This window comes from Acytostelium subglobosum (genome assembly GCF_000787575.1).
Source record: "Acytostelium subglobosum LB1 DNA, scaffold: scaffold12, whole genome shotgun sequence".
NCBI classification, from domain to species: domain Eukaryota; phylum Evosea; class Eumycetozoa; order Acytosteliales; family Acytosteliaceae; genus Acytostelium; species Acytostelium subglobosum.
In genome coordinates this window covers 183839-196369 of record NW_012236521.1, presented here as the reverse complement: position 1 = coordinate 196369, position 12531 = coordinate 183839, and the positions used below count along the sequence as shown (strand labels likewise).

Below are 12531 nucleotides of genomic sequence, written 5' to 3'. Positions count from 1 at the left end.
TACCRGAGGTCGTGTMGAKGTRCCKGTGGCAGTYGTKGTACCCGAGGTTGTTGTCGAGGTTCCGGTAGCGGTAGTCGTACCCGAGGTCGTGGTCGAGTTACCGGTAGTACCAGATGTGGTTGTCGTGCCGGTTGCAGTAGTAGTACCAGAGGTGGTGGTCGAGGTGCCTGTTGCTGTTGTAGTACCCGATGTGGTTGTCGTTGTCGAGTTGCCAGTTGTTCCAGAGGTTGTAGTCGATGTACCTGTGGCAGTGGTAGTTCCAGAGGTCGTGGTGGAAGTGCCGGTGGCGGTGGTAGTACCGCTGGTGGTTGTCGAAGTACCCGTGGCGGTAGTTGTACCAGAGGTGGTGGTCGAGTTGCCGGTAGTACCTGTGGCAGTAGTCGTGCCGCTGGTAGTGGTGGAAGTACCTGTGGCTGTGGTAGTACCCGAGGTCGTGGTTGAGGTGCCAGTTGCAGTGGTAGTACCGGAGGTAGTAGTCGAGTTACCAGTTGTGGTGCCGGTTGCAGTGGTAGTACCGGAGGTGGTTGTCGATGAGCCTGTTGCCGTTGTAGTACCAGACGTTGTGGTCGAGGTGCCTGTTGCTGTGGTAGTACCCGAGGTGGTGGTTGAGTTACCAGTTGTAGTGCCTGTGGCAGTAGTAGTACCGGATGTAGTGGTCGAGGTGCCTGTTGCAGTGGTAGTACCCGAGGTGGTGGTTGAGGTGCCAGTAGCCGTGGTAGTACCGGAGGTAGTTGTCGAGTTACCGGTGGTAGTTCCTGATGTCGTGGTCGATGTTCCAGTGGCAGTGGTGGTTCCTGAGGTAGTGGTCGAGGTGCCAGTTGCCGTGGTAGTTCCGCTGGTAGTTGTGGTAGTCGAGTTACCGGTAGTGCCAGAAGTCGTTGTGGATGTACCTGTGGCAGTTGTAGTACCGGATGTAGTGGTAGACGTTCCCGTGGCGGTGGTTGTACCAGAGGTAGTGGTAGTTGTCGAGTTACCGGTAGTACCAGATGTCGTTGTCGAAGTGCCTGTTGCAGTGGTAGTACCAGAGGTCGTGGTAGAGGTGCCAGTTGCCGTGGTCGTTCCAGAGGTGGTAGTTGTCGTCGAGTTACCAGTGGTTCCAGAGGTGGTTGTCGATGTACCTGTGGCGGTGGTAGTACCCGAGGTCGTGGTGGAAGTACCTGTGGCAGTGGTAGTACCCGAGGTAGTTGTCGAGTTACCAGTTGTTCCGGAGGTCGTAGTGGTGGTTCCAGTGGCAGTGGTAGTACCCGAAGTCGTGGTCGAGGTGCCAGTAGCCGTGGTTGTACCAGAGGTAGTTGTCGAGTTACCAGTAGTTCCAGAGGTGGTTGTCGATGTACCGGTGGCAGTGGTAGTACCCGAAGTCGTGGTAGATGTGCCAGTAGCAGTGGTGGTACCAGAGGTAGTTGTCGAGTTGCCAGTGGTCGTTCCAGAGGTCGTGGTAGCGGTGGTAGTACCGGAAGTTGTCGTAGAGGTACCAGACGTGGTCGATGTACCCGAGGTAGTGGTCGTTGTCGAGTTACCGGTGGTACCAGAGGTAGTTGTCGATGTGCCAGTGGCTGTGGTAGTGCCAGAAGTTGTCGTGGAGGTTCCCGAAGTTGTTGAAGTACCGGTGGTAGTACCATTGGTGGACGACGTAGTCACTCCAGTAGTCGTGCCAGATGTGGCTGTTGTAGTACCACTAGTGGTTGTGGACGTGGTTCCTGATGTGGTCGAGGTACCATTGGTAGTGGCGGTAGTTGTACCGGAAGTGGTAGTCGAGGTGCCAGAGGTGGTCGAGGTACCCGTGGTAGTTGAGGTGCCCGATGTAGTTCCAGACGTGGTGGAGTTGGCTGAGGTCATAGTAGTGCCAGACGTGGTAGATGTACCAGATGTGGTCGATGTTCCTGATGTGGAGGAGGTGGAGGTAGTCGAGGTGCCAGTTGAGGTGGACGATGTACTCGACGTGGAATGATTTCCAGAAGTGACCACAGGTGGAGCGATAACTGGTGGAGCAATCACTGGTGGAGCGATAACTGGTGGGGCAATCACTGGTGGAGCAATCACTGGTGGACCAACAGTGGTCGTTGGTGGTGGACCAGTGGTAGTCTGTGTGGTGGTTGTCGTGGTAGTGGTGGTCGTTTCATCATCAGGTGGCTTGATGTAAGTGAACGATGAGTATGCGCTCTGGCCTTGGAAGGTGAGAGTGACCGTGACCGTGCCTTCCTCGCCGGGTGGCACTGTACATGTGATGTAACCGGATGAGATGACGACGATGCCCATGCACTCCTCGTCACCAATCTTGATCTCGGGGGGATCAGTTGTCAGACCCATGTTGGAACCGACAATGACAACGGGTGTGGCGGCATCGGTGTATCCCTCGCCTGGTGTGATCGAGGTGATGGAGGGCGCCGTGTACGAGAAGTCGGTGTTGGTGTTGCTGGTCTTGCCGGCAACTGTCACGGTGATGGGGATGGACGTGCCTCCGCCACTTGGTGTCGAGATGATCACAAGTGTGGCGGTAGCAGAGAGTACGGTGGCGTCTTCATTGTTGAATGATACGGTGGGTTGGTTGTTGCCTGCGACAAAGTTCTTTCCAGAGATGGACAATGGATAGACTCCATCAACTCCTCCAGTTGTTGGCGAGACTGAGTCAATCTTGGGGTCGCCAACATACTCGTACATGACCTGTTGGGTCGAGGTCTGGCCGCCGGCGGTGACAGTGACTTGCTGCTCGCCTGGTGACTGAGCCGTGGGCACGTTACAGGACAAGCTCTCGGTTGTGCCTTGCTTGGGCAGGACGGCAACATTGGTACAAGCTCCCGCGCTGCCAATGTTGGCTGTGGGGCTGCTGCCAAAGTATTGACCAGTGATGGTAACGAGCTGTTGTTGATCAGTCTCGCCACTGCTTGGTGAGATGCTGGTGACGTTGGGGCCAAAGTAGGAGAAGTAGGTGTTGGCGTCGTTGCTCTGTGTGCCGACTGTCACGATGATGGACAGACCGGTGCCAGTGCCAGCGGGAGCCTGACAGTAGACGTTGTTGCTGTCGACCCATGTCACCTGCTGACACTTGGTCGAGGCGATGGTGACAGAGTTGTTCGAGTCCTGTGGCTTGCCGTTGATCTCAGCGGCCAGCTGTTGGGGAACAAAGTTCTGACCGGTGATGGTGATCCACGTGCCTCCGCTGGGGTCGCCGTTGTAGTTCTTGTTGTCCAAGGTGGGGGCGTCGTACGAGAAGATGGGAGGTGGGTTGTTCGTGGTCGATTGATTACCGACAACCACAACGAGTGGGAGGTTCTTGCCAATGCCTGGCTGAACGGCGCACACTATGGTCTGAGAGTTGGTCCAAGTGGGCGTGCATACTGCCGAGTTGATCGTGACATTGGAGTTGGTGGGCTGTACTCCCTGTGGCACAAAGTTGGTACCGGAGATGGTGGCTGAGCCTCCGTCGGTGCCAGTGGTGGTGATGCTGTTGACCCATGGTGGCAGGTATGAGAACGTGTTGTTGTCAGTGTTGACCTGGTTGCCGACGGTGACGACGATGCTAAGGTTGGCGCCAATGCCTGCGGGTGCCTGGCATGAGACAGTGTTGGCGTTGATCCATGTTGTCGACTGGCAGGCTGCGCCGGCAATCGTGACATTAGACTCAGTGGGGTCGATGTCGGTGGGCACAAAGTTGTAACCATTGATTGTGATCACCTGGCCATCAGTCTTGCTCATGTCCAACGTGGTAATGTTGGGTGGGTTGTAGGAGAAGGTCACGTTGTCCACGCTGGACTGGCCACCAACCACGACGGTGAGCGACAAGTTGCGTCCAATGCCCGCGGCCACCTCACATGTGAGGTTGGACGAGGAAATCCAGTCGACGTCAGTGCAGTTGTTGCCGTTGATCACGACGTAGTTGGTCGTGTTGTCGATGGTGAAATTGGCGTTGGCTGGCACAAAGTTGGCTCCGAATATTGTAATTCGTTCGCCCGGCGTGTCGCTCGGCGTCACCGAGCTGACATTGGGCGCGTTGTAACAGAATGAGAATGCGAGTGAACCATTGCCGGCGGTGTTGTTCTGTGCACCGATCCATACGACGATCGATTGGTTACAGCCAATGCCTGGGGGCACTTGTCCATAGATGACCGATGAGTTGAGGAATGTGATGTTGTTCAACAACACGTTGCCTATGGTGACGTTGGAGAATGACAGGGGTCCTTGGAGGGGCACGTCATACTCTGTCTGGTTCTCAGCGTTGGTGTAGTTCAAGTCGAGTTCGTTGGGCACAAAGTCATAACCGACGATTGTGAGGTAGCTGCCACCGTCGGTGTCGCTTGCATTGTTGCCAGCCATCGACAGGACTGTGGGCGGGTTGTAGGTAATGAAGGTCTCGGAGAGGGGCGACGAGAGCGTGTCACAGGTGATGTTGATGAAGATGTCCGTGCCGATGCCGGGTGGGAGGATACACTTCATGCAGTCAAACTCGACGGTCTCACGCCAGGTCGTGTTGAGCACGATGTACGGGTCGAACGTGCCGTTGTTCCAGTATGGGTTGGTTGGGGGTGGGATCACGTTGTTCTGTGCGTCGGTGTATGTCTTGTTACGGTAGACATCCTCGTCAAAGGTACAGTTGACGGGGACGACCAGGTAGATGCTGATGTTTGGGTAGAACTCCAGACCCTTGGGGCCGAGGTCAGTGCCGACCACCCAGAAGAAGCCACTGGTCGAGGTGTTGAGTGGCGTCTGCACGAGCTGGAGGATGGCGGGCGACGTGTACGTGAAGAGGGGGCCGTTGTTGTCGGTCTGGCCGTCAATGTCGATTTCAACGTGGCGCACACCAGTGTAGTTGGGGATGCGACAGGTGGCCTGAGTGTCACTCAGACGGAGCGACTCGTTACACGGGCAATTCTCAATGCTGATGGTGAACGTCTGATCGATGTCTCCGAACGATGTTCCGGTGACAGTCATCATCGCGCCACCCCATGTATGGTCAGTGTCGATGGAGATCGAGCTGATGACGGGGGCAGTGAAGTTGAGGTAGATTGCTACGGATGCATTGTTGTTCTCAGAGGACTGGCCGGCCAACTGGACGATGACAGGCTTGCTGTATCCAGTGCCGTTCGACGAGAATACGAGGGCCTCATAGCCACCACTCTGGTAGGATGATAAGATGGGCATGGGGTAGCCATCGACCGAGAGCGTGATGTTGGCTGTGGTGGTCTGTGACGAGAGGAAGTTGTTTCCGTAGATGGTGACGGAGGAGCCAAGTGTGGGGATGGGCCACGAGTCATAGTCGACGTAGCCGAGTGCTGGTGCGTCGTAGATGTAGGTGTAGTCGTACAATGGGGTCTCGCCTGGGAGGTCGGTCAGCGAGTTGAAGTAGCTGATGTGGACGCTGCCCACACCCGAGCCAATCGTGCAGATGAGTGTGTCCTCGCCGGTGATTGGGTCGTAGGTCACACTTTGGATTGGCAATGGGTTGGTGCCTGCCATGATGGTCACGCCTGGCTCAGAGAGCTTGCGACCCTGGATGGTGATCGCGTTGGTGGTGGACACGGTTGGGCCAGAGAGTGGCGACATGGAGAACACGACTGGGCCTGATGGACACAGACTGAGGATGCTGCCCAGGTTGAAGGCGGTCAGGTTGGTGGCGCCAATCGCGCACAGGTAGTTGCGGTAGGTGACGATGGCCAGACCGTCCTCGGTTGGCTTCTGCTGGATGAAGTAAGCGGTGAGGTCGTTGTAGACCATAACCTCGGAAGCCAGGTTGAGCTGGTTGTTAATGACGTGGGTGAGGTATTGGATACCCTTGGGTGTCACGGGATAGCCGTCCTCAATCTCAAACTCGCAAAGGGTTGGGTCGAGCACTTGGAGCAGAGAGGGGAGCAACACGGAGGTGTTGTAGAGGTTGACAAAGTCCTGTGAGTAGATGAACTGCACACCAGTGTTGGTGGTCCAGTTGGGAGCAACGGATGCCCAGTAGCCGGCGTACTCGGACACGAGTCCCATGTCAGAGGCGTCAATGGTGGACTGGCACACGCCCTTGGAGAGAAGCACGTTGGACAGGTCTGAGCTGTTGGTGATGGGAGGTGGCGAGTCAACCTTGCATTGAGGACACACAAACATGTTGTCGTAGACCATGATGGACTTGGCCAGGGGCACGACCAAAGAGTTGGTGGTGGGGATCAATGTGAACATGTTCTCGGAGAAGGTTATGGCGTCGGTCACTCCAAACTCGCGGATGGCGTTGAAGATGAACTTCATCTTGACGCGGAATCCAGAGTTGCCGTCCACGTAGGGCGGCTTGCGGAGGTAGATGTCGATGGCATCATCGTTGGGCTCATCCACGAGATCCCACAGGTAGGCGGTGACCCAACCTGGAGACTGGACTCCATTCCTGCGAAGGTAGCGAGCGCTCTCAAAGTGCTCAATGTCGATGGGGGTGGTGGAGCAGTCAGTGAGCGACTCGATGGTGGACAGGGGCAGGCTTGGGAAAGTGAGCATGCGGAGCTGCATGGCGTAGATGTTGACGAGACCGTCGAGCAGGGCTGAGGACTCGGACTCGAGGGTGGCAAGGTCGAGCAAGGCCGATGGAACAGGCAAGGACTCGATGGATCTGTTGAGCCAGAGTAGAGAGTCGTAGGCAAAGGCACGGAACAAAGTGTCCATGCACAGGTTGTTGATGTCGACGGGGATGTTGTACTGAGTGTTGAACACACCAATGTTGGTCGTGGCAGTGACAGTGAAGAAGTAGCCGTTTGGACGAGTGACGCCCAGATGCTTGTTGGTCTCCACCAACATGCTGATCACCTTGTACAAGGTCAGCAGGTTCTGCTGCTGCACGGTGGTGGCGGTGGGCACGTAGGCGGCGGTCTGGTTGGTGGTGGGGAATGAGATGGGGTCGTTGTCAGACCACTGCATGATCACGGGCTGGTTGCCATCGCTTGTGAGCACTGCATTGAACTGGGGGTCCCAGCTGCCGCGGTACGTGAAGAAGGCGTTGGAGTTGGTCACCATGGTCGAGTTGTCGTCCTGTGGTGGCGTGACACAGTAGATGCCCGTGCAGCCAGAGTTGGCCACTTGGACGGTGGTGTGTGGGAGGAGGGGGTCGGGCAGCATGGCCAAGTAGGCGCTGACGCTAGCCGATTGGCCAGTCATTGGCTGCGTGTCGAACATCAGACGAGCACGGATGAAGATGAAGTACTGGTTCTGGACCTGGCTGGGGCAGACGATGCCGGTGCAGTTGCCAGTGCTGTACTTGTAGATCATCTCTGTGGTGAAGTCGGCGATGGCCTGGGTGCCAGCGAGACACACAGACACACCACCACCGTATGGTGTCGATGGGCTGTAGTCACCAAGACAGAGGACGGTGCTGTTGAAGCCGATGATGCTGCGGTCCGTGTCAGTCTTCCACTGGCTGAGGCCGAGAGGGATGTCATTGGCCTTGGCAAAGTCGGGTGGGATTCTAATTTCGGTGATGGCGTTGACATTGGGGAGGATCTTGTACTTGGCGGGCACGGTCAATGACGTGGGGTTGAAGCCAATTGGCGACCAAATGTCACTCTGGTAACCGGACGAGTAGAAGTAGCCGGCGTTCCAGTTTGGCGAGGCGTAGTGGATGCCTGGTGTGGCGGATGGCTGCACAAAGATTGGTGTGAGCAGTGGCTCGAGGTTGCTGGGAAGGGGGTAGACGTTGGTCCTGTAGACGAATGGAATGGACACGGAGATGGCCTGGACGATGTTGGTGGGCGTGGAGATGCCATGGCAGATGAATGAGTGGCCGAGGGACAGGTCCTGCATCTGGGTCGGGCGCAGATGGTAGTCGTTGGGGAACCAGCTGTTGGGGTAGTTGGCCGGGGTCTTGAAGTCAAAGATCGAGTCGCGCAATGGCACGGGGAAGCCCTGCAGCGAGTGCTTGAGATGGAAACCCGGAGTGGTGGTGTTGGACGTTTGGATGGCAAAGATACCCTTGCTTATTGAGCGAGCGGTGTTGAACGAGCCGTTGAAGGACTCGGCCAGCTGGCCGGACAGGTCATCGTAGAAGGGCAGGTCGTTGTACATGAAGAAACCCGTGCCTGAGTCCATGGATGGCGCGATCTGGTTGAGGGTACGGCCGAGACATGAGTTGGCGTCGGTGATGTCGGTGTAGTAGAAGACGGTGGATGGGTCGGCACTGCTACTGTACAGGTAGTTCTTGGACAATGGGATCTTGTGGGCGTACCACCAGGCGACGACGTCACCAGTGGGCGACAGACAGGTGGGTGCCATCTCGTAGTAGTGGAGGTACAACACGTTGGACTGCTGGCCACCGCTTGTGAGTATGACCTGCATCGAGCCGAATGTCTGGAAGACTGGTGCCGAGCACATGACTATCGTTGAGGTGGCCGCGAGCACTGGACAGGCGAAGCCTCCCACAGTGACATTGACGCCATAGGTGACGGGGATCTTGCCGCTGATGGTCAGGTTGACGGACTGGCCGATGTACACGAATGATGGCGAGAGGTTGTCAATGACGGGCGACACTGTGATCTGGATGGTGTTGGACACGTAGATGCTATCGTTCACATAGAGTGTGAATTGTCCGATGACTGGAATGCTGGGCATCGTGGCAATGATGACGGTCGCGTTGATGAACGTGATGGCCAGACTGGTGTTGCCGGCAAGGGTCACGGCCGACAGGTTGGGCACGAAGCCTGTGCCGACCAATGTGATCAGCTGACCACTGGTGTTGAAGCCAAACGATGATGGACTGAATGATTGAATGACTGGCGTTGGTAGTTGGAGGAGGTAGGTGACATTGACAGAGTTGGATGTCTTGTAGCCGTTGATTAACGTTACAGACTGTGTGCCATTGAGCGTGGTTGGAGCCGCGCACAGGGCGTATGTGGAGTTGATGGACTGGATGGGGCAGTTGAGTCCGCCAACAGTGATGCGGTCACTGCCGCCGGTGAAGTTGAGACCGGACAGCGTGAGCGTGGCCGAGACATTGGTGTACAATGTGCTTGGCGCAATGGAGTTGATGAATGGCTGTGGCAGTGGCGTCATGTAGTTGATGTTGGATGGTGATGACAGTAGACCGTACGAGTTGTTGAGGACCAATGGATGGCCACCTGCTGGCAGGCCCACTGGTGACGTACACGTCAGACTTCCCGTATCAATGTAGGTGATGGGGCAAGGCAATCCTCCAATCGTGGCCTGTGTATATCCAGGATAATAATTGTTACCATACATCTGGATACCCGTTGGTACATCAGCATACACAGAAGTTGGTGTTGGGAACATAATAGTTGGGGGTGGGGCTATATTGATTGATTGATTGAGTCAGTGAGTGATTGATGGATGGATGGATGGATGGATGAATACATACCAAGAACCAGATAGTTTGGCCACTGTGCCAGAGCGTTACCATTGTTCACATCGAGGTTGTATGAACCGTATGTTTGAAGTAGGTTCCATGAACCACATGTCATCATTGATAAGTTGGCAGCGACACTACCTCCTCGACAGGTCCATGATGCCAGCATCACAGTTGAAACGCCAGGAACAAAGTTGGTTCCCCACAATGTGATCGTACCAACATTGGCATTGTTTGTAATGTTTGGCGGGAACACGTTTGTGATCGTAGGCTGAGGGGCTGGTGTTGTTTGGAGGATTGGCAGGGGGATTGTTAATTAACTAATTGGGAGGCGAAGGAATAATTCCAAAATACATACAAATGAAGTTGATTGACCATGGAGGACTGGTGGTTCCGGCATTGGACGCTTGGAACAAGGTTGAACCATAAACGTACATGGGCGGCACGGTACAGATCAGACTTCCACCGGTCACTGTGCCAGGGACGACGGGACAGTAGACGTTGTTCTGGAAGAAGACCACAGTGATGTTGGCCATGAAGTTCTGACCCGTGACAGTGATGTTGCTGTAGATCGTGTTGAGAATGGTGCCTGGCGACACACCGGTCACCCAGGGCACGGACATCGCGGTGCTCAGCACGTAGGGGTCGGACACCACGTTGACACTGTCAATGGTGATGTTGTGCGAACCGGTGTTGCCCGTGGACATCTTGGCCGTACACACAATCTGTGTTGGCTTGACCTGTGGATTGAGACAAAGGTCTGTCTTTCCATCGATGATCACTCTAGACACGCCCTTAACGAATCCAGTACCAACAATAGTATATTGATACTGAACGAGGCCAGTGTCCTCCTTGACAGTCACAGATGTGATCACAGGTTTGGGTGCTAATGAGAGTGTCAGTGAGTGAGCGTGAATGAATGAGCGTGGATGGATCGATACATACAGATGAACTTCAATGGCACACTGTTGGATGGTGTCATGTACTTTCCAGTGATGTTGACCATGGATTTGATCACAACGTTGGTAATTGGGACGGTACAGATGACTTGTGTCGTGTCCACCACCTTGGTGAAAAGACATGGCCACTTGTTCTCAATCATGATCTTCATGTTGTTATTGAAGCTCTTACCCTTGAGCGTGATCATCGTAGTTTGATTGTTCAACACAGTGTTGGGAGTGATTGAAGCAATCATTGGGGTGGCTATGATTGAGTGTGTGTATGGGGTGTGGGTGGAGGTTAGGCTGGAATCATTCCAAGACTAGACTTCCAAATTTGGAAATACTCTTGGATACATACCTGTGATGATCATGTTGAAGGGCTTGGATGTGCCTCTGATTGTGGTAAGGGTCACTGGGATTGATCCGTAGGGACTGCCTTTGGGTGTGATCTGCACCACAAGCTGGGTTGGCTGATTGGTGACGATCTTGTATGTGACGTTGGCCATGATGAACTTGAGGGTAGGGTCGAATCCCTTTCCGACAATGGTGACGACCGACGTCTTATTGTTTGGTATTTGATTAGGCGTGATCGATGTAATGGTAGGTGCGCCTGCCTGTGCCTGCACGCTATGCGTGTGCAGCACAACACACAGCAGCAGCAGCAGCCATATCGGAAGCGTGCTGTTCCGTGTTGTATTCATTCTTGTTGACTATTTCCAAAGTTCCAGGAGTTGGGCTTTGGGTAGGACTTGGGGTTGGACTTGAGTTGAATGGTTGATTGAATGATTGAATATGGATAAATAATAAGTTGTAATAATAATATGTAATAATGTATATGTTGAATTGAATTGAATGATGATGATATTAATATTAACGAATGAATGATCTTGCGTCTATTAATGAAGAGTCGAGGATGTTACCGACACGACAAGACGTGCAGATTGGGAGACCGGTCACGGCCTCGCGAACATTGGTCCAGCCAACCCAGTATCCAACAACAATGTGTGGATGAATGAATATGTGTGTGGAGGATGAGCTCGACTGGGTGATGTATCGATTCGCGAGACATCGCGGGCTAACAGGCAAATGTACCTAGCAGAGGGGGGTGGCAAGGCAGCCTTGAACAGAGTGCAGGACAGACTTAATGAAGGTAGGACCTAAAGAACTGACTGACGAAAGCACGGATCACCTGATTGAGACATCTGATGTGTAGATGTGTGTGGGTGAGTGAGAAGTCGCAGAGTCTGGACGCTCAGACACGAGTGTCATATTACAACTGCAGCCTATCACATCATCAAGCTGATAGGTACCCAGCACAGAGTTGGGCACTGTTGGTTGCCGCAAAGCGCCCATTCGATCGGGTCGAGAATCTAAATCTAGACCACAAAGCAACATTCGTCAGTCGTCTAGGCTTGGTTTGGCTTGAATGCAGGAAAGAATGAGTGTCTGTTCACATGATTGATTGATGTGATGTGTGGATGTATGCATGATGATGGCGATGTAGAGATCATCGTGAAAGATGTCATGACTGAAAACGAGAATAGAATCACAGTGAATGGTCGTGTGAACATTGTTGGGTCGTGACTTTTAATTAATTTGGTAGTTTTGTGTTGGGGTGGGCCTCGTGATCATCGGTGGGGTGGGGCTGAACACAAGATTTTGATCACTTCACCAACCCCAATCAAAATGTGTTACTTTGAGGCAAGAGGTCCAAAAATATTGATTTATTAATTTATATATGTTTGTACAAGGTGAAAGATTGATAGATTGATTTATTGATTGTGTAAATTGAGGGTGGGTCAAAACACAAGATGTGGTTGGCATTGGAGTGTACATCATCAAATAAGGAGATAATAATTATTGATTGATTGATTGGACGTCATGGGAAGTATGAATGTACATGGACAACTCAATCATGTGTCAATCCAAACCAACCGTCTTTATTTGATTCCAAAGAGTTTGATTGTTAATTATATTAATAAATAATATTGAATTGAGGTGGATGTGGGGAGATTGATCGATCAATCAAATCTAGATTGATGATTTCCAAATATGGTAAGTTTGTAGACATAATTATAATAATAATAATGATAAAATAATAATTTAATGTTAATTATGATAAGGGATTGTTGTTTTGTTTGTGGAGTTACGGTTGGAAGGCGGACGGTCGTCAGTCTGACAATGGCGTCAACAGTGGAGAGTGGGAAGGGGGAGAGGGAGGATAGGGGAAGGGCACTGACAACCAGACTTGGATGTAGAAGTGAAGAATGGTGGAAA

General features: G+C 53.2%; 1 protein-coding gene across 1 annotated transcript; it reads right to left on the bottom strand.

Moving 5' to 3' along the window:
- Nucleotides 1-97: 97 nt before the first annotated feature.
- On the bottom strand, nucleotides 98-10955 carry SAMD00019534_063700 (hypothetical protein; the record flags this gene model as incomplete). Its single annotated transcript, XM_012898190.1, has 8 exons — nucleotides 98-388; nucleotides 486-626; nucleotides 744-835; nucleotides 891-9257; nucleotides 9326-9592; nucleotides 9672-10199; nucleotides 10259-10516; nucleotides 10613-10955. The coding sequence occupies 8 exons, from the start codon at nucleotides 10953-10955 to the stop codon at nucleotides 98-100; spliced, it is 10287 nt and encodes a 3428-aa protein (XP_012753644.1).
- Between the last annotated feature and the right edge of the window lie 1576 nt (nucleotides 10956-12531).